Below are 22268 nucleotides of genomic sequence, written 5' to 3' on the forward strand. Positions count from 1 at the left end.
AGTCGTCTGTCTGTCCAATACTCGCATGGTTCTTCGGCGTGGTCGTTTACTTCATTCGCTACACTCTGATTCACTTGAAAGGTCTTCTTTGCACGACACAGATGCATTGTGTTTTCTTTACAGGGTTTTGTATTAGTTATGTCTATGATATTTATATTATGTGTTTTTATTTGTGTATTCTTTGTCTACACTGCAAAACAGTCCCTCAGAATCAATTGCATATTTGAGTCTTATTTGCAAAGTGGGCCAGTATTAATTTCTCACTGTAATAATTAAACCATACTCATATACAATCAAAAATATAAACGGAAAGGAGAGGAAGATTGTTCTTTTGCAGCAAAAACAGCTGCCAAAAGGGACAGTTTTGCAGTGTTTGTTTTATCCTGTTTATATTGTCTTGTAATGTGTGAAGGCAATGTGAAGTGTACTCTGCATGGATGTCAATTTTTTATTTTTATTTTCTGCCTTTCTTTCTGTGTCTTCTCTCTCCTATTCTTTTCTTTTGCATGCGGTTGGTCTTCTTCTTCCTGCCTCCTTCCTTCTCACAGTCTGCATGCCGCTGTCTCCAAACGACATGGAGATTGACTGTGATCTGCTCTCGGTTTCCAAAGCCTACCATCTTGGCCAGGAAGAAACTGACTGGTTTGAGAAGCCACGCTCCAGTTCTCGACACTACGGCAGCAGCCAATCGACTGGGAGAAGCCGGCACAATGTCAAACACACCTACCATGATTATGATGAGCCTCCTGAGGAGGACCTGTGGCCCCAGGATGAGTATGGCCATGGCGGACGACACTCTACACCCCGTGACCACCGGCCTCACGGCAGCTCAAGTCGACACTCGTCCTCGTCACGTCATTCAGATGAGCCAAGGTCTTCAAGGTCAACTAAGGGGCACCCCAAAGACCCGTCAGTGAGACATGAACCTTCAGGACGGTCGTCATCTACAGGAAGGCGTGGCGAGTCAAGGTCCGGGGGGTACCAATCTTCAGAATACTCGCGGGATCCGTCTGGACACCATCACGGCCAGCGATCCTCCAGACAGGGAGACCCACACAGATCTTCACGCAGCAAGTCCCAGCCGCCAGTGGACATGCAGGGCCAACCACCAGGTACATATATGGCACCTTCACACCTGACATACAGTAGCATTATGTGAGGATTAATTTGAAATTTCAATGTAGACAAATGACTTAAATTCAATTTGAAGTAAATCTCAAACCGTTCTATAATACAGAAAGATTTTATGCAACTAATTGTTTATTTGCTGATTGATCGATTGACAGATTGATGCATTTTTAATTGACTTTTCATTTTTTTGAAATGAAGGTATGCTATTGTATATTATTCACTGTAATGTCCTTTTGGTGTTTAGAAGTAGTACAAGATGCATTCCCCTAAAAATCATTTGCTCACTCAGTTTTATGAACAGTATTAGATCTCATTCACATTCTTCCAAGAGTAGGCGGTCTGGCATCGGTCCAGAATGAGTAGTGGTGCCAAACTGTGTTCATTTAAAACAAATTATATGTCTGTGGCCTGGCATATAACAGACATATTTCTAATTTACATTTCTCTTCTAATAAACTATTTGTCAGTTATGAAATGACTCTTCTAAAAATGTATCCCACAGACTTACACTGTTTTTTTCTTAACTATGGTAAGCTCTAAAATGTTACTAGAGCAATAATAAGTTGTGATCCTTGAATAAGATCCCCGTTAATTTCTTATTTAGGTCTAAGGCAGAAATACTTAATATCCCTTGCTGTTCAGATGAGTTTGACGCTCTTTTACAATCAGCTGTCCCCTCAGGGATCAACAGTTTTTAATTAACTATACCAAGCGTAACTTTTCAAAGAAAATGTTTTCTCCCGGGGCACCACTGTGGCTGTGTTTTGGGGATTGAGCTCATTAAATCGCTGGTTTGATCTTTGCTTGTGACATTTGTTGCATGTCATTCTGTCTTTCAGTCTTACTTCTCCTATCAATGCTATCATACATAATCTAGTAAAATGGAAATGTCATTATAATAACAAGTAATCTTTACTGTAAAATAAAAACTGTAGTTCTTGAATCAAATGATTAAACAAAGCAGAACAAAACAGAGGTGCTCTGGTCGGCAGAAATAATCTGACTGGACAGATATAAATCTGCAGGGTTCAGGTTTTGTTTAATGTTCCATTTTGTTTCAATAGTATCTATGTAGGTAGAATTTTTTTGTTCTGTCTTGTGCATCATCTAGTTTTTGTAGTAATACACCTTTAGGACAATGAGTGGGAACTATTTTCATTAAATGTTAAACATTCTATTGTCCCCTCCTCCACTCAGGCTCCTCCAGGTCTGGCAGCAGCTCTGCCCGGGCTCAGGGCCCCGCAGGCGGACCTACGGGATCAGGGCGACAGGGCGGTCCTGGCTCCCAGACAGATGGGGGACCAGGACAGAGGGCCCAGCTCCAACAACAAGCCCAGACATCAGCGGCCAGGCCAGGGCAGCCTGGTTCCGCAGCAACCACTGGCCCTCTGCAGCAGACCCCAACACAGGGTCAAGGCATGGGCATGGGCATGGGGCAGGGCCAGGTCAAGCCAGGGCAGATGGGTCCAGCAGGTGGACCCATGGGTCAGGCCAGGCAGACGGGTCCGGCAGGAACCACGCCAGTAACCATGGTGAGTATATAGAGGGAAGACTTTGCAGCAGTTGCTCCTATTTGATGTGATAAAAAAGAAGTATAAAAAGAAGTAAAGGAGATGTATGATAATCATGCAAATGATGAGGTTATTTTTTGTCTGAACAAACATAAAGACATGTAACTATAAGCATAGTTTAATGCAGTTTACTAGCATATCTAAAAAAGATTGAGATGCCATTAATGAATTGTTGTCTTGAAGATCTAATGTGCCACAGATGACACACACACCTACTCACATCTATGGAGGCTCAGAGAAGACTTTTTTAGTTTTGTTTATTTCTTTTTTTTGTCTACAAAACCTTGCTTTCTAATCTTGAGATAACAAAATAAGTATTTCATGATAGTGATTATAATATTGTGTTATCTTGATGTAAACATATTAATCATCAATCATCTTGTCTTAGCAAACCGAGTTTTCAGCCATTTTTACCCTCAGCACTCCCTCAATGATCCTAAATATATAGGAGCTGGTCCATCTCCTCCCAGTTCAGTTGGTTCATTTGAATTCTGCTGTGCCACTGTCGGCTCTGCAGCTCTTATCTAACACTATGATTAACACAGAAGCAGCTGATAACTCAATGTAGCTGATTCACTGTCTGCTTGACAACTCAAGAAACTGGCACCCTGCAAAAATCTATTCCACCCTGCATTTACTCCATAATCATAAATCCATATAATTCTTTTTGCTATTTCAATTTAAACATGCATGCCGTTTCAATGATTCTCTTGCTGAAATTATTCTGGCTCCAGAAAACATATGACTGCTTTGCCAATGAAGTTCACAAAGCCATTGTCACCATGTCGATTAAGAATATCCCAAAATTATTCATAATAAGCTTTCACTGCTGAAAGGCATCAGTGATTTCCATATAGCTGCATTGTTGCTCTATCAGTGGGAAAGCAAATGAAATAATTATTATGGTCTGATATCAATTTATGGAGAAACTTGAAATGATTCTGAAAGCTCGGCTGTGGAGCGGCTCCGACGGGAAGCCATAAACACTAAATGTAATTTGTCACATGATTATTATTCAGTCTGCAAACTCATTCACTTACACACTCATGTTGGGTCCATTGTGAAATAAAAGAATTGATTAAGTGGCTGTAAATAATGAAATGCTGTTTATGCTGTACTGTGCATCATAATGCATCACTGCTGTTTTCCTGCAGCTAAACTAGAGTCAGTAGGAAACAAATAAAGAATTATACTGTATGAGATTAATTGGCAGCAGTCCAGCGTCTATCAAGTCAATTTTTTTTTAGGAGCTTTACAGAGAACAGAAGACACCAAGTAAAAACATAGAGCTGAGAGAAATGGGCCATATTTCCTGTGCCGGTGGTAATAACTGTTGTACTGATGGGTATCAGAAAAGGTCTGGTTTCTTTTCTGAAGCTTGTCTCTGTTAGTGCAGCAGCCACTGTAGTTTAGTCTCACATGTTTAGAGTTCTCATATATAGTGTGTGCTGCACTCGTTTGACTGCCTCAATGGCTGAGGGTTTTTGGGACAATATAAAAGCAGTGATGAAAAAACAAAGAAAGAGACCAGAGTAGCAGCATCAATAACAAAACTAAACAAATAAACTATCCAAAGGTAGTCAGCTTATATACATTCAAATTAAATCAGTGCACCAGAACATTTCTGGATTTCATGTGATATATATATATTTCTAACTCATTATGATAAAGGCAACACAGAAGAGAATATGATTCATTCTTAATTCACACAATTCACACAACTTTAGAGATTATTCAACCAACTTCAACGGCCAGAGGAAGGATTCCTTGTTAAATTTGCTGTAAAAGAAGAGTCAGTACCTTAGAGGTTCAGTGTGTAGAATTTGGCTATTTTATGTTCTTTCAATCTTCATATCCCTGAAACATTATTCAATATAGAAACGACATGAGCATCTCAAAGTGGCAAAAATACCCAGATATTGTAAAACTTGTTGACAACAGTCCCTAATGCTCTCTTTAAATGCAGTTTGAATCCAGCCAAGATTTTAATGCCAACTGGACTAATAATATTTTGAAAATTGTTCCTTGTTCAAGCTCATGTTGTACTTCCAAAAACTTAGGAAATAAAAGTTATAAACTAATTTTCATATTTATTGTTAGTGAGTGCTAGTTTATTAAGAAGAATTTACAACACAGGGGCATTTCAGTGGCCAATCGGAATTCAGCTGGGGCAAGTGCCCCCCGGCCTTTTCTCTGGATCCACCCCTGCTTCAGCAGCTTTGTGGATGTGTCTCTCTTCCTTTAATGTCTTCATTTCTTTTATTACTGTGAAAACAGGGTAACAATTAAGATGTTTGTGTTTGTAAAAGCTGAACACCCAGACACACACAAGGTTTTAACGTTCCTGCTGTTTCATTCAATACTTTCTCTGTCTCTCTCTCTCTGCAGGCCAAGATCGACACTCCTCCGGTAACAGCTATTGGAGCAAAGGCAGCGCCTGTCATGGCTTCAAAAGCAGCCCAGCCCCTACTCACAGGCATAGGTACAGTACATTCAATACACAAACACCATTCCCACGTCTTGCCAGCTGCAGCCCTCCGTGTCTGTATTATGTAACCAATGTGTGCCGTCTCATCTAATCTGAGATTAATCTGCAGATTATCCCACAGTGGAAAACACACAGGAGGGGTTTCACTTCATGGCACCCACTCAGCCTGAATGTGCCAAGTCACTATGAAGTCACTTGGCCAGTTAGTTAAATTGGTATCTAGGGATTTAATTAATTTATTGAGTAGGTAAGAAGTCAGCTAGAGTTTAGGTAGGTGGAGAAGCACGAATACACTTTAGACAAAATAAGCAGTTTAAGAAATTGTGTTTGGTGTTTTTCATTCTTTTCTGACATTTCAACGACAAAACGTTTCATTGAGAAAGTACTTTTAAGATTATTTGTTGATTCCAGTCTTACATTTTTCCACGAATTTAAGCCAAGTGTTTGCTTAGCCACTCTGTAGTTGGTGGTTATGGGGTGGGTTATTGGAGATTGAGCTGGATGGGCAAAGAAACTGCATCAAGCTAAATGAAATGTTCGATGAATGTTTCTTCACTGATCTATTTAGGAATATGTGCCGACAGTGTGCTGAATTTCAGGATTTTAAAAACAGTGGCTATGAATATAATCTGAGGTTTTGCAGAATTGTCATACATCAACTTATTTTGTGAGTGGGTTGCACAGTGAGGAACATCACAAGGTACTCAGTCCTGTAGTGAAATCCCATAGTCAGCTGTTAAGGTCAGGTTCATTGGTTGTAAGTAGTCCATCTGCCACTAAGGACTTAAAGTTAGTAGGTTTTTTCTTGAACAGCTAAAGAGCAGGAGCCCATATGAGCCTTAGGTCAGAAGGTTACAACAGCACATCTGTGCACACAATGTGGCAACTAAAAACCTCAGGAAGATCTAAGAGGAGGAGCCCTCATGAGAATATACGTAAATACAGGAACAGGCTGCTTGGAAGTAGTTGAATCTTCAGACGCAGCTGACAAGACCTTGTTTCTACTTCCCACATTGTTTTATTTACAAGAAGTCTGTGTAACCTGTAATTAAATCATACATGAGCACTTGATAGGAAAGATGTCCTCATAGAAACTCTATGCGAGTTAGGGACACCTGCACAGATACTGACTACCCCCTCGTCTTCCCTTCTCTGTTTCTCTGTCCAGGCTCCAAGGCAGGTCCTAGACCCGGAGGTATTGGCAGTGCAGCAGCAGGTCAGCCTGGCATGGAGGGAGACAGCATTATGTCCAAGATCCTGCCAGGAGGAGCCGCTGAGCAGGCCGGCAAACTGGGAGACGGTACAGCACACAAAAAACACTCTAAACAGCTGGTTTGGTCTTGATATAATGAAAGAGCTCAGTGTTGTTGAACAGGTAGCAACTATTATAATTAATCATGATCATGTTATTTGTATAATATTAGTTGTTAATTGTATTTCTCTAACCATATTTACCTTATTTAAATTAAAGAGATAATTGAATTGGCCTACAGGGCAAAGATCTAAGGGGCCCCCAGGTCATGGAGCCCCCTGGACCTTCGTTTGGAGTATTTTGTGTAGGAAACTTAATCAAAAGACCAGAAAGAGATGAAAATGACCACAAAGACAAACATCAAACTGGCTGAATGACAAAATGTACCAGCGTTTGAGCAGCAGGTTCCCAGTTCAACTCCCGGCTGTGTCATTCCCCTGCTCTCTCTCACCTTATGTCCAGTCTCTCATTCACAGTACTGTCAATATAAAGGCTTTAAATGTCCAAAACAAACAGAATTACTTGTCTGGACCCTGTCAGTCTCACACTTCAAGCCCTCAGAGTTACTGAAACATGGAATTGGAGAATTCTGCTTGTAGCTTCTGTGCCCTAATGATCCTGAAATGGCATGTTTGCAACATACTGTAAAACTCAATAAGATTAATTTGGCTATTTAAAACCACGCTAACATACCATTCCACTCATGTAGGCTTTTAGCTTTTAATTATTTGCTGCTTAAATTGATTGGAGGGTTATTATTTTTGAGAAGTTTACACACTCGACATCTTTGTAAATGACAAAACCTCAACAAACTTCTTGAGTTAAATTAAAGGTTTGAAGGAGTGAATGAAAAACTACAAACGGACTCAAATGACAACTGTAAGATGCAAACCGACTAACTGAGACAAGAGAGTGAGGCTACACGGAGACACAAAGCAGCTACAAAGAGATGCAAATGTAGATGCACAACCACAAAGAATTTAAAAATCATTTCCATGCCCATGTGATAGTATGAACATTACAAAATCAAATGTATTAATAGAGCCTCTTAAGTGTCTATCAAGCTGCAAACATGACACATCCTACAATTTAATTTAGCAGGATAAATTCAACTCAACTTGAATACACACAGAGTTTTTCTACACTCCTCATCCATCTGAACACCTTTTCTTGTCCTCTTTCCTCCAGCTATCTCCGGTTTCGGCAAGAAGTTCACCTCTTTATTCTGAGGTGCCCACATTAAGGTATGTAGCCTATTCTCTACTGTGTGTGTGTGTCTGTGTGTGTGTGGAGCAGATATGTGCAAAGTAAGACCAGCAGAAGACAGATCATTTATAAAGTAGATTTAAACATAAATCAATTTGTGCTCATTATTCTTAAACTCCTATTTAATGTGGAGTGACTGCATTGATCCCTTGAATGAAAGTCCTAATAGAGTTAAAGAGATGTAGCCCGCAGCATGACTGTACGTCAGAAGAGATACAAAGGCAAAGACCACCTAAGAGGCAGCCATCAGCATCACAGCAGGAATAGTTTTCGGTCAGTGTTTCGTGTACAGAGAGAAACTGAAAACATTTTTCCTTCACTTCAGTGAACAAGTGCATCTCAAACATAAGGTATAAAAATAAATCTGAGATGCTGCTAGTTCAAAGTCTACCAGGACGCTGGCAGATAGCTGCAGCGTGTTGAGTGTGGGAGGTGGCAAAGTGGTAAACACAGAACAGGCAGTGTGTTCAGAAAGCAGTGTGTCTGTGTGTTTGTGTGTTTTCTTCTCTTTGTTTCATGTGCATGGGAAAAATTTAACAACAGCAATTACAACATATTCTTACAATGACACACAGTGGAACAGGATGCGTGTTGAAACAGCACATTCTCACTGCTAAATACACACTGCAGTGATGTCAAGTTGAGGGCAAATACAATAAAATGTTCACGCTGCCAGAGCTGTGGACTTGACACTGTTGATTGCATTTTGATGTGATTTGCTTGAGACTGAATTACTCAAAGACAAAATCACAAAAGTTTCCAAAAACATTGTGCAAAACAAGTCTGCAGTCATGCTGTCAGCTCTGTGTGGCTGTACAGTGACACAACATCAGGGCTGTGACCTAAATGCTACTAAGCATTTAGTGTGTAAGCATGCAAATGACCAAACAGCAGCTCCTAATGGGAGTATCATTAGTTATGGAGGTAATAATGCTGCGCTCCATTATACCTCGGAGCTCGGAATTACTGAGCGCGCAACCGGAAGTTGCAACTGGAACGCCCCCCCAAGTCGGAATTTTGACTCGGAAGGTCAGAGGAACCTCACCACCCCCAGTTTCGAAATCAAAGATGGCCGCTCCACTTATCAACAGTAGTGAAAGCTTTAGTTTTTACTGTTTATCAGCACTTCTGTCACTAAATGTGTCATACACATAGTCCAATTACTGTCTGTGGACGTTTTACTATGGTGTTAATGTGCGTGAAATGCAGCATAATGCGTATTATGAACTGGTTTTTGCTAACAATGGCTAGCTGGTATACATAAACATTGGTATACATAAACACAGGACTATACTGTTCTCAATACATCCAGAAGTGTTACTGTAAATAAAAGTAGCAACAGTCTGTAGTGTTGTTGCAGAAAATTAACCGACTGAATTCTCTGATTCATTCGCAGGACTATGTAAATGTCAACTGATGAAGTCATGAGGCCTCGTACCAGAAAAACCTGTGACGTTCCCCCTGCTTTTGTTTTACTAAAAGAGAGAGAGAGAGAGAGAGATGGAGGAGAGAGGGGTGTTGGGGGAACAGAGAGAAGAGCTGAGAAAACTGGTGAGTTTATGATTTTAACCTATAAACCTACAAACCATCAGTCTTAGTGGGTCCAGGTATATGTGGAGGTTTCACAACCTGTAGGTTTTCATCACTGATGAACTCGACATTAGGAACTCAACCTCTACAGTGGTTAAACTGCAACAGAAACTTTCACCCACTATTATATCATGTTCACCTCCTAGAGGAGTTTGTGTTGTGAATCAGACAGAAGTGGACATGAGGCTGCCATGTTTGATTAGCTTTCAGACATTATTGTATCATTACTGATTGTTATTGTATCAGAAATCTATTTGACCAATATCCCAGTAGCAATTGAAAACTGAATCTACGTAGACATGAATGCTAATTACAAAATTAGAAACTGGTATTATCCTGACTCTGATGTAGGCAGTATGGTTAAAACTTTATATTATAGTATAATTTGAAGCACGGACAGTATTGGTATGTATCACGGTATGAGGCTAATTCATACCAGTATACTGTCAATTCCATTTTTATCATCCAGTTCTAATGTGATATGACATGAGCACAGAGGACAGATTAATGGTGTGTAGTAGTGGCCCTCATCAACTCATTGAGGAAAGTGTTTTTCAAATTGCCTATTAAAATAATGGTAAAGATATCCATATTAAATTATGCAGTGCTGTGTGATTATGCACCATATCCAGCGGGAACATCGGGACACAGTGGAGTCTATGTCTACTCCAATAATGTCCGATGGATGTTTCCATTAAGATAAAACATGTTGTCTGAGATGCTGCTGCTTCCTTTTGCAGCCAACACGGACTGGGATCCTCCAGATACTTCATGTCTCAGGCCTGAGCAGAGGCTGACAGAGAGAAGCCGCTGCTCTCTCTGACGGGCCAGACAGTAAGTTACCTTTAAACATCTCTTTCCCCTCCTGAAAATCATGCTGTTTAACTTCCCCATACACATTTTTAATCTGGTTTGTGGATTGTGTTAATCTCATAGACTGTAAATAAAGATGGACTACGCGTCTCCACTTCCTCCCACTGTACAGACACAAAGCCAAAATGTTCTGATACAAGTGCTGCCATTTTGCACAGGTGGTGTCATTTAGTCACCATGGTGAAGCTGCGGTATTGATGTTGCTGATACACGCACATGACCAACAGTCAGTGTCAGCTGTCAATCATGATGTTTTTATAGAATCTAATAACTTAATAAAACCAAAGTTACTGTTAAAAATGAACACAAACAAACATCAGTTTGATAAGAACTACCTAAACCAGAAAATAATTTATTAAACATGTACTTTGACTTTGACTTAGTTTGGTCCATGCTCCATCTGCTAACATGGAGGAGGCTTGGTTTATGACATATTATACTGCAGCCAGCCACCAGGCGGCATTCCAGACGTTTTCTCTCTTTGATTGTTTGTTGTTTGATGTCTTCACTGAGCTTCCATATCGTCCATCTTTAAATACAATCTATGGCTCACCTGATAGTAGTGATTTCATGGTTTGATTCATCACATGTAAAAGTTAGAAGAATTCAACTTCGATAAAATTTGTGATGCTAAGTGAAGCAGAGAAAGTTAGAGAAACATTTCTTTGGATGTATTTTTATTCATTATCGTTTATTAATTCAGTACTTCATGGTTGATAATGTAGACCTACAATAATGACTACTGCTGACTTGAAATAATATTTTATATGAAAGTGGAGAATCAGAAGACTAATCTTATCTTCAGAGGAAGTACTCATCACCTCAGGACATTTGTACATCTGTAATTCTCCATCTCCGTATCTCTGTTTTTGTCGTGTGGAGTCAGGCTGGCTGTGTTGTGTGTCTGTAGCCAGTTCTCTTGCTGCCTCTGTGTCTTTTGCAGCTGCTGTATTTGTGGCCTGCTTTTGAAAATCACTCGCATCTGGGTTGTGTGGGTTTAAACGGCAGCATCAGCTCGGCCAGAAACAAATTAGCAGAATTTTTGTTTTTGCTAATTCAAATGAGCTATGTGTGATTGCAATTCTGAGGAGGCAGAATTGAGCAGTGACGTCGACTCGTTTCACGGCATGTGGCTCTGAATAGGGTGCAGATGTGTGCTGTGTGAGCCGGGCCAGTGACACCAGGAAATTCTTCTACATGCGTCTTCTCTTTTGCCGCTGTGCCGTGGGTTTTGTTCCTTTAATGCACTATGGGGGGGATGAACAGACTCTGACGCTGCGGTTCAGAGGGTGCAGTGTTGCATATGTGCCATAAGAGACAACATACTGAGTGTGAACAGTGTGTGTTTGTGTGCAGCCATGCGCTGACTAACTGCCTCATGTGACTGCTGCAGAGAGATTCTCTCTCTCTCTCCTCCCACACTCTGGTCCTGCTGTCAAACATCTCCGTTTTTTTCCCTCTTCTTCTTTCATTCTCGCTTTCTCGCCTTCCTGCTGTCTCACCTCACACTTCTCCCTGTCAAGCATCTCGCTTTCTCATTCACTTGCTCTCTCTGCATGTCTTTTTTTTTTTTTTTCATCTGTATCTGTAACAATCCCTGTTTTGTTCTGTCTCGACTAGTCCTGCTTTAGCACTACCTACTACAAATGTCTTGCACTCTCAACACTCTCGTCCTTTCAGGGGCGGGTCTTACACCGTTTGGACAAACAAATTTAGTGATGGTTGAACATCTCATTCCAAAACCATAAAGATTAATATGCTGTTAGAACAGCCTTTATTCCTCCGGTGTCTTTTCCACCAGGCAGTTCGAGGACCGGTTTGGAGTCAGTGCTTAATCTCGAACCAGATATTTGTTTCGACAGCCAATGAACTGGCACAATGCTTAAGGGCTGGAGGTGGGATTATCGAGACCAACAAGACCAATGGGACCACCCAAAACAGTGTGGCCACCAAAAAAAACAGAGCTTGTGTCGTGCAAAGAAGATTGAATATTTTTAACCATGGATGCCAAAGCGACACAGCAGTTGTCCATGGAACTTGACATAATGGTGTTACTGTATTGTGGCTCTTGCTCGTGGACAAGCAAACTGGTTCTACCAAGTCCGAACCAGCACTAGCAGCAGGTTCATCTCAGTGGATGAGGGCTATGGGGGCTGAGATTCTGGAACCTGGCTGCAGGGATTCCCTCTCATTCAGTCATACAAGCATCAGTTTGGTTGTTGTTGACCTCGCTCACAGTCAGACTGCCAGCTCAGCCAAAAGCTGTTGAATGGGGCTGAGCTCGGGGCTGTTTGCTGAAAAGTCACATTCTTTAACACCAATTCTTTGCATGTTGACACAGGAGAGGGCCTTCAGCCAAACTGTTCCCCACACTGCATTAAAACTGGAAACTGGCCTCATCTAAACCCAGAGTAACAACCCCACACCTAAAGTACTCTGAGGTGTCCGTATGTTTTACTATATTGTGTTTTTCCGACGCTCTCCTTCTCCTGTCTCCTGTCTAAACATGTTTATTTCCATACATCATTTTCTATGTGTGTGTGTGTTTGTGTTCATGTGTTCACTGAAACAAACGTGTGCTGCTGCGTGTGACGTATTTATTGTAAATATACAGTATGTTCAGCGCAGTTAATGTGGGTCAGGTGCAGCAGGGAAATAAAAGCAGATGGCAGAAGAAGAGATGCAGGTCTCCATTAGGCAAACATGTTACTATCTATCAGGAAACCGTAAGAGTACACATACATAGAAAACCTAGAATTAAAACCAACACCACAATGATTTTAGACCAAAACTCGAAAAGTCTGATATCTAATTAGTCCAAAGTTTAATAAACAGCATGTTTATGGTCATTATTTTTTTCCTTATATGATTATTTATTACTTAAACAGATCCTTTAGGCACAAAGAAGGTTTTTATTATTTCTTAACATGTATTTGTTGCAGCATTTTAATGGCCAAAGCAGAATATTACAATTTACATGTAAATTGAAAAAGAATATGGGTTTAAATACATCGTAGAGTCGTTGTACACCACTTACTGCAGTGTCTATATATACACTCTCCATTCAGTCTATTTGCCCTGTTAGCCTGTAGCAGGGAGCTGGTAAGTGACCAAACATATCAATGAAAAGAGGTTGTGCAGGTTGCAGAAGTACAGTCAATCGTTGTTGACTCATGCAAAGAAAATTGAACGCTACACGCCGGCCTCCGCCTCAGAGCTGTGAAGCAAATGTGAGGCAGCAGGTCATAGCAGAGACTTTGTCCCTGTCTTATTTAACATGTTATTATGCTGACAGGTGCTGTGTCAGCTGTCGGTGGTCACGAATATCTACGGCCTCTTCTCCTGCTTCCAGCTGGTTGGTGCTGGAAATGCACTGTAAAAAAACACATACATTTGGCTTGAGTATGATTCATTTTAGGATCCATTTTGTGAATCACTGCCACAGGATTTTCAGTTTTCTCCTCAGGAAAAGCTGTTTTCATTGTGACGTCTGCTCCCTTCGTCAGGATCATTCTTTGCACTAAGACGTAGGAAGATCTGAGTGCAGAATTTTCCTGTAATGAATAAATGAAATACATTGACCAGATGCTGACGCACAGAGACGTGCCTGAATCATGGAGACCAGCATGATGTGGAGTTTTCCAAACACAAACCATTGACTCTGATTTATTTAAAAAAAAGTTCTGGTTCAAAAAGGATCTTTGTCCACTCTGCTTCTAACTCTTACATCTACTGAACAATTCAGTTATTTATCTATTTTTAAAATGAACACTGGTTCAAATAAAATGAATAAAAACAGATCAATGCAGAAAGAGGGTGTTGTCATCCACATTAATAACTCAGGATGTGTCTCCCCTTGTATTAAAGAGAGCAAATGTTCTACTTTGCCAATATTTGATTTAAATGTGCTCCATTATTTTTGCAGGAACAAAAGTTTCTCTTAGTGTCTCTAATGCCCTGATGGCATATATCACCTAGGTAGCATATATAGCTACTAATATCTGTTGAGCTGGAGGACTGGGAGCCTGTCGGAGTGCATTTCCAGTGCTGATCCGCCATCTAGTGGCCGGCTGTATTTTTACATCATTACAACTCCATCACCTTCATGTCAAAAGAGCGGCTAGTGGTTCAGTTTTGTAATTCAAAGGATTACAAACTGAAACAGGCAACTCTCTTCCACTCTGTCCTATTGTATACGTTCTGTTGACTTTGACCAACTTTGAATCGTGGTGTCAAAGAGAAGAAATGTGTTTACTTTATGGGGCTATCATGTTTTACAGTGTGGAGGATGAACTGAATCAACTTTTCATGCAGAGCTTCTATTGTTGATGCTGTTGAATGAACACAAACATGCAGAGATAATATCAAATGAGTTGTGTTCAATATCTTTAACTAAATCGCCCCCTTTTTGTTTTTTTGCAGATCATTCCAAGATCCAACGTCCATCCTCAGAAGGGCAACCCTCAGTCATCCAGCAGGCCCCCAGCCAAAGACACCACAGCGGAGCCCCTCTAACCGTCCTGTAGCGGCTGGACACATCTGCGCCTTTACACTTAAAAAGAGAAACCAGTTGCCACACATTGGCAGCAAAATCCAAAGAAGCTGGTTTTCCTTTTTGCTGCTCTATCTCCAGAAGTGGGATCTGTACTTACATCACGGAGACCTACGCAGAACCACTGGAGTCCATGCACCAACTTCCACATGGATTTAGCTCTGCAGCTACAATGAAGGAAGTTAGAGGGGCGATTCTGTTCTGCTCCCGTAGACGACTCCACCGTTTAAGAGCTGCTTTTTTCTGCTAACAGCCAACAGGAAATGGCAGCTTTACAGGCACGGTGGCGTGTGAGGATCCATTGTTTCACAGTCCTGTGCTCAAACGAAGAATAACAGCAACCAACCAGCCTCTCTCCTCTTTTCTATCTCATCTCAAAGAAAAAAGTAAAATAAAAAAAAAGTGTGGGAATGGAATAAAAAAATCCTGCAGGTTTTTCTGGTACTAAAGACCTCACCCGGCGAGAAGGAAACTGAGTAAATGGAAATGTCACATTGAATGAAATGGACAGCGATAACGATGTAGCCGACACAGAGAGCGAGTGTGTCGGCGTGCGTTTCTTTCCACGGTTCGCTCTGTTTCTATTTACATTCCAGATTGGAACTGTGAAAACCTTTCGCTCCCCCCCCTCTTCCTCACCTCCCTGCGTTTTCTTGAATGCTGATTCTTCTTCTTTCTTTCTAATCCCCGCCCAACAACCCTCAACCTGCCATGTCTTTAAAAAGAAGTGTATAGTGGATTTACAAAAACCAAGAAAATATGTAGGAATTTGGAATGCATGGAACTTTATATCTAAGACCTTACACTGTTCATCATTACTTAACCGAGGCCATAAAGACACGGGGAAATGAATCCGAGCTGGACGACGTAAATAATAACGAAGAGGAGAGATTACTGAAGCAACAAGGGAACATGGCCACAGGAGTAAGAAGAGCCTTTTGTTTTGTTGTTGTTCGTTTTTTCTTCATTCTGTTGGAGTGAAGCCGTACGTGGTCGGGTTGTTTTTCAGCCATTACAAAGCCATTAAAACCACATTTACCTGCAGCGCTTGTGGCGACGGGATTTCTCCAACTGCTCCACAACATGTGGCTCTCAGACATCTCTCATGTTGTTAACATTAGTTCTCTTTACTCATTCTCATTTAGTTTTTCTTATCTGCCGGTTGTTTATGTTGCAGGTTACCAATATCGCCTTAATCATTTCCAAAGTTTTATTTTGAAGTAAATCTTTTTTTTATGACATCCCTTAAACACATATTTTCATCATACTATTTATTTTTTATGTAGTAGTGTCAGCTGGAACACTGGCCACGGTGAGATTAATTTATACTTTTTAAAAGATCTTTGTTTTTGATAGTTGTTTGTGATATTATTTTTGATTTATTTATGTTCGGTAATGTTTTGTTCGCTTCATCGAGTCCCCCTGTCTATTTCCTGACTCTTATTTATGATCAATAATTATAAAAGCAATAGAGTAAGAGGTGGGAAAGTGAAGAGCACAATCTTGTGTCATTTTAAAAGTCGCTGGATCAGAAATGTGTTGCCTCCGTCTGTCTAACTCACCACAGATGTAAGACTCAAGTTTGACTTTAAGCATACGACAACACGTACGCCAACATTGTACTAATACTGCTGTACTAATACATCCGAGAGCAGGAGCTTGTCTATAACCTACGAGTTTGGAACCGCCCAGATCTTCTCCTCCAACCAACAGTGAGACACTGATGTCGTCAATCGGCCAGTTGGATGGGATGAGTTGTTTGTTCTGGCCGAATGGAGCCTAATCTGAACGCACTGCAGGGCAGCAGAGAGGCACTGAAAAGCAGACCAGTCACACACCCCGGCAGAACTGGACTCAGCATCGTCACCTGACGGGGGGGTTTGGGTTTTTACGTGATATGTCCCCCAATATGGAGGTTTATCAGGAGTCTGCAAAAAAAAAAGCCCCACCAAGCTCCTTGCACATCAGAGTGTGTCAGCATGTGTGTGTTCAGTCTGTCAAATGTGCACAGCGCACGGGAAAGCACACTCAATAATGGTGTCAAAAAAATGAAAATGAAAAAAAAAAAAAATCAGCACTTATGTGACTGAGGAACCAAAAACAACACACTTGGTTGTGTCACAAAGTCACTTGCCTTTTTTTAACTTTTCATTTTCTATCGTGGTGGCGTCCAGACCTGAAACCCAACCCCCGAAAAACCTCTCTCTCAGACTGTCAGTTGTCATGGAAACTTCTCAGGTCAGTGTTCTCCCTGCTGTCGATCCTGCAGTGCATTGTGGGATCTGCGGTTCAGTACTCAAAAGCGTACTCTCTGTCGGGCCAAACGTTGCAAGGCCTTCAGCAAAACCAACGAACCAACCGACTTCTGCTGTATATTGTCTGTGTGAACGCTCGCTGGGAACCTTCGCATGCCCCCCGGCGCAGAAAACCTCAAAGTCACCTCGATATTGTTCTGTTCCTACTGTTTGTATGTATGTGTGTGGGGGTCTGTGTGTGTGTTATTTAACCACCATCATCCGATGTGGAAAAGAAAAGAAAACAAGACGAACACAAGCTCAAACACAACAAATATGGTGGGCAGAAGAGGCGACCTCTCATCTCCAGTCGTTCTATGCAATCGATCATATTTGGAAAAACCGAAGCATGAGGAGGGCGAAGGAAGGTTTAACACACAAATGGGAAAAAAAAGGTCACAAATCATTGTTTATCACACCAGAGTTATTTTGGCTCGTAGATGAAAATAAGGAGATTCTGTCAATTTGTTTGTGTGTAACTTAAGTCACCTGTAAATTTACTAAGAGAGGTCAATGTGTTGTGTTTACCTGGCATGTTCAGGGTCCCCTCTCCTTTTCAAGTGGGTCTACGGCCAAATGGCCTGTCACTAAAGGTGTGTTCATGACAGTTGGGAAAGCAGAGTTTTATGGTTTGAAAACTCGCTTTGTTATTCCCCTTGAAAATGATCCGTCGAACAAAAGGTGCAATATGATATGCAGTTGCCACATTTACTGTTTTTATATTTGAGTTGTTGTGCAGAAAAAAAATGTTAGCAGGAGCAGTGAGCAGCTGTTGGCCATTTTGTTTTGTTATGTTTAAAGCAGGGTTAATACTCACACAGAAAAGTTGTTCAAAGAATTATATAGATATAAATATAAATATGAATATTGAATATATATAAAACAGATTTGAATATATTCCCTGATATGGTTGGTGTCTGCTCAGAGATGAAGAAAAGCTCAAACAAACATATTTTCATCCCACGGCCCATAATTCACAGTAATTAGCTTCCTGAATGTAAACTGGTTGTTATTTTTTTGCAAAGAAAAAAGATAATTCAAATATATAGGTATTGATAATATACACGTCTATAGATTATATTTGACTAGAAGTACTACTGTATGATGCACGTGAAGCAGTCTTTGAGGCGATCCTAATCACAGTGAATTGATGCGAGAGTGAGTTTGTGTTTGAGTGTTTAAAGGTGCACTGCCACGACACGCTAACAGATACGATTTATTAAGTAGATTGTGCAAAGTAAAAATTTCTGTACCTCATAAAATTTAAATCTTTTTTTTTTAGTTTGGTAGCGGCACACTATGAAAAGGGAATTATAAAGATGCTATTTATGAAAATTCAGATTAAAATAAAAGTTTATGCAGTATGAAAACATCCCATAACTCCTCTAAAATTGTTTTATTTGAGCACAGCTTAACATGCCAGCGGAACAGTGTCAAAGAGGTTTAGTATATAAATATATTTTTTGTGAAACATTTATCAGATGATTTTATCTATGTGAGAATTTATTTTATCGTACTGAGAGGGAATTAAAGGCTGCTGGGATTTCAGAGAGAAGAGAGATTTAGGTTTAATATCTATAGACACATAGAAGAAGTGAGAAATTATGTTTATACAGATGTTATCTACAGCTGGATTCATGCATGACCAAAATAATCAGATTGTTAAAAGTCAGAAGCTGAGGTTATATTTTGAAGTCTGGATAAACAGAAACATTAGTCAGTTTTACCTCTGAAATTCCGATTGGTGGATGTCTAAAAATAAATTTTCTGGTTTTTGTTTAACAAAGGGAAATGCTAGTGTGCTCTCAATTGACTGGATATTTCTATACTTTAGATAATAATAATTGTCTTCAATAAGAATGCAGAACATGTTAGAATTAACCTTGAGTCAGAGCTTCTGTAGAGTTACGTTCAGGGGCAGCATTAAGAGTCTGATTATTCTGGTTCTAGTGGCCCTAACAAACATCGCTGCAGAGGTACACACTGCCACCAGACGACTACTGACTTCACCACGGTGGATTTAAAATTAGACATTTTAGACATTTTCAAAGTAGAACCAATAGTGTGAGCGAAAGTTTAAAGTTGCCCAAACGAATAACCAAGTTCCTCGATTGTTTGTAACAACTAAAATGTTTCATAAAATGTTCCTCAATCACTTTTGCCTCAGGAAAGCACACCACTAAATGCAGCATCGCAACGGAGACGTTCAAAAGACAAGAGAAAATAATGGTTGGGATTTACGCTGGAGCAATACCTTGGATTTTTAACACTTGGCGGCACAGATGTGACCTTCCCCTGGCTGCTGAGAAACAAGAGACTCTTAATGTTTGAATGACACAGCCAGGAACACATGAATAATAAGATCTGTGTCAAAACGTGTTCAAAATGTCACTTTTGAATTTCCGCTCCAGTGTAAATGCAGCGGCTGAAGGTGACTTAAATATGCATAGCAGCAAGGGCTTTTATACAACAATACTGGTCAGTGAAGAAAGCCATCCTGTTACTGCCCTCAAGCCAGTCGTGGTCTCTGTCTATACTGTGCAAGGTGTCTGTCTATACCCGGGAACACAATGGACTTCAGGTCAGACCACAGCAATCACCAGTGGGCAAAATCGCAGAGCCACAGTCTGGTTTTTCCAAAGGCGTTCAAAGCCCCAAAACAAAGACAATAAGAATCAATAAACACCTTTTAGAGTTGTGTTCCAAAACCACGTCCAAAACAGACTCAGTTAGGATCTAAAATTCTCACACTTTTTTTGGACATTTTGGAACAGAACTCTCAGTTTGCAAGAGAACAATAGAGAAAGTTGCTTCCATCAACTCTGTTTCATGTTGCATCGGTTGGCACTGATCTGCTGCAAGGTCGACATCAAGAGGTCACGTGACAAACGCCACAAGAGTAAAAAAGCGACGTCTTTGTCGACTGATTTAAATGCGGCTCCGAATGCTTTTGGAAAAACCCAGACTGTGTGTGTGTGTGTGTGTTTGTGTTCTCAACCAAATAGCATACAGAGCTCGTGCAGTACGTAGAGTAATATCAGTCACCACTGCTCGCGCTGTTACAGACAAGTCAACATAGAGCAGGACCGGAGAAAGATTTTAAAAGTGAAATATAAATGTATATTTATATATACATTCAAATATATATAAATATATAAAAAAGTTAGTGTTTTATAGGTAAGAGGTTGTTTAAAAAAAAAAGAGAGCAAGAATGCTGACACAAACAAAACCATGAGAGAGAAGCCACCAGGCCCATCCCTCACTGTAAAACCATCAGGGAGCGTTTATTTCATATTTCACCTGTAACCAATCATCAGAGTAAGAATTACAAGTGCATGAGCTGGACACCCCCCTCCTCCCGCTCGCCCTCCCCCACTCACCCCTTAACCGTCCAAAACCTCCTCTCTGACCTCCCACCTCACGGGCTGCCATCTTTTTTTCCAGTGTAAATACCAGACGAGAGCCGACCGCGAGTCTGCTCCAACAGACAAATAAACGTGTAAATGCCATGAGGGACATGTTCTGTACAACATGTGTAAATCTCAAAACACGCCAACACACCACAACAGACACACACACATGCACAGGGACACGAGAGAGCGCGAGGCCTTTGCACACCACACGCCGACTCAAGCTGGAGCGTATGCAAGCCTGAAACCTCCCGGCCCGAATATGTGCTTTTTTTGTGTATAAAAAAACATCACAAAAACCTACATAACAAACAAGAGCAGTTGTCGATTTGATTAATAAATTACAAAAATCGCATTGTGTACGTATGTGGCTGGCTCGTGCGGACTGTTTAAAGCTCATTAAATAAAGTTGTATTCGGATATTTAAAAAAAGAAAAAAACATTGGTCTGTGTAGAGTTTCTATACATGTTGTGTTTGTAAAATGAGATGATATCAAAAACATAAAAAAAGGGAAAATATTCTGGCTTCCATGTAATTTTTTGGGGTTGGACAGCAGATAATTTTATGGGGAGAGAGTGATTGGGCAATGGAGATGTGTAATAAAAAAAAAAAACGAACCCAAGTGAATGATGAAAAGGGTGAAAATATAAAAGAGAAGAAGCTCGAGAGCCTGAAAATGACAACAAAGTGTTCCATTCACTGTTGTAAGTGCAATGAGCTAAATTTCCTGTTTCCCCATTGTAAAACCTTGTGTATGTTTCCGTGTATTCCTCCTGTAAATGGGTGTAGTAGACCTGGTGCATCATGCCATGTAATGTGATGAATGACAAATTATGACCTTACAATACATTTCAATCAGGAAAAATAAATAAAAGACAAATACAGAAAAAAAAACTAGTGGTTGTGTAAGCTCTTATTCTAGATCACATTATGATCACATGACTTTTCTTCCAGTGCCAACGTGACGTGCACATACTCTCAACTATTGAACTGCAATGGAAAACAATCATGTCCTCATTTGTAGATACAATCTGTATTTGTTTTATTGATGTATGTATGTATATACATGTATGTATGTATGTGTGTATGATCTCTTAAAGTTCCGCTCCATTAGTTCATTACAGCCCCTAAAGTTCTTATTTGATCCTGAAAATTACATATTGAAAATGTTTGTTATGAAAAAAATCCCTCATGACCCTAGAAAGGCTGAAAATGTAAATCTACACCTTCCTTTCTCATTTCATGACTGGGATCTATTAATATGCTAATATGGCCCCGCCCCTGCTCCCCTCCCTCACAGCACTTCCTGCAGGTGAGGAGACTTTTCCAGCTACTGAGTCCCACCCACAAGTGGACAGGATTGGTTACTTAGGTATGTGACATCACAAACTCAGGCTGTTTGAATCCATTTTTTTAATAGACTAGCGTTTGTTTATTGCAGTGTTAAGGTGGAAATGTGTATTTAGTTAAAAGTCTTTTATCATATTAAGAGTTAGATTGATTGAAAAGTTGATTTTCACCAGAGGGGGACTTAAACTTCTCATCCTGCACCATCATATGGTATGAATGTGAACACAGTACACTAAGGAGGTGAGTGTCTGTTAAATATCAGCTTGCAGGCGTCGTCACAGGCCTCTGCACTGGGTGTCGCTGGTGCAACCGTAAGTCTTAATTTCCAGGTATTTTAAGCACATTAGTCTTTAAGAACATCACATTTCAGCTCTGATCTGATTCCCTGTCCATGATTTCAATATGAAGTCCACAGGAGTCCAGTGGGATAAAAGACTCAGTTTAGACTGTTGTATTAATATATTTTCAATATTCATTTAAAAAAATAAAA

The 22268-nt window shown here is 40.4% G+C and overlaps 1 protein-coding gene across 1 annotated transcript in view; it reads left to right on the plus strand.

The window, feature by feature from the left end:
* bsna (bassoon presynaptic cytomatrix protein a) overlaps positions 1–21322 on the plus strand; it is a 112110-nt gene extending 90788 nt beyond the window's left edge. The window contains exons 9-16 of the mRNA XM_047340289.1: positions 612–1112; positions 2329–2663; positions 5091–5184; positions 6359–6490; positions 7631–7686; positions 9105–9259; positions 10039–10132; positions 14594–21322. Of these exons, the coding sequence (XP_047196245.1) occupies positions 612–1112; positions 2329–2663; positions 5091–5184; positions 6359–6490; positions 7631–7671 (1103 nt within the window). The 3' untranslated portion in view covers positions 7672–7686; positions 9105–9259; positions 10039–10132; positions 14594–21322. The remainder of the gene's footprint in view (positions 1–611; positions 1113–2328; positions 2664–5090; positions 5185–6358; positions 6491–7630; positions 7687–9104; positions 9260–10038; positions 10133–14593) is intronic.
* The last annotated feature ends 946 nt before the right edge of the window (positions 21323–22268 follow it).

Source organism: Hippoglossus stenolepis, chromosome 6, assembly GCF_022539355.2.
Source record: "Hippoglossus stenolepis isolate QCI-W04-F060 chromosome 6, HSTE1.2, whole genome shotgun sequence".
Taxonomy (NCBI): Eukaryota; Metazoa; Chordata; class Actinopteri; order Pleuronectiformes; family Pleuronectidae; genus Hippoglossus; species Hippoglossus stenolepis.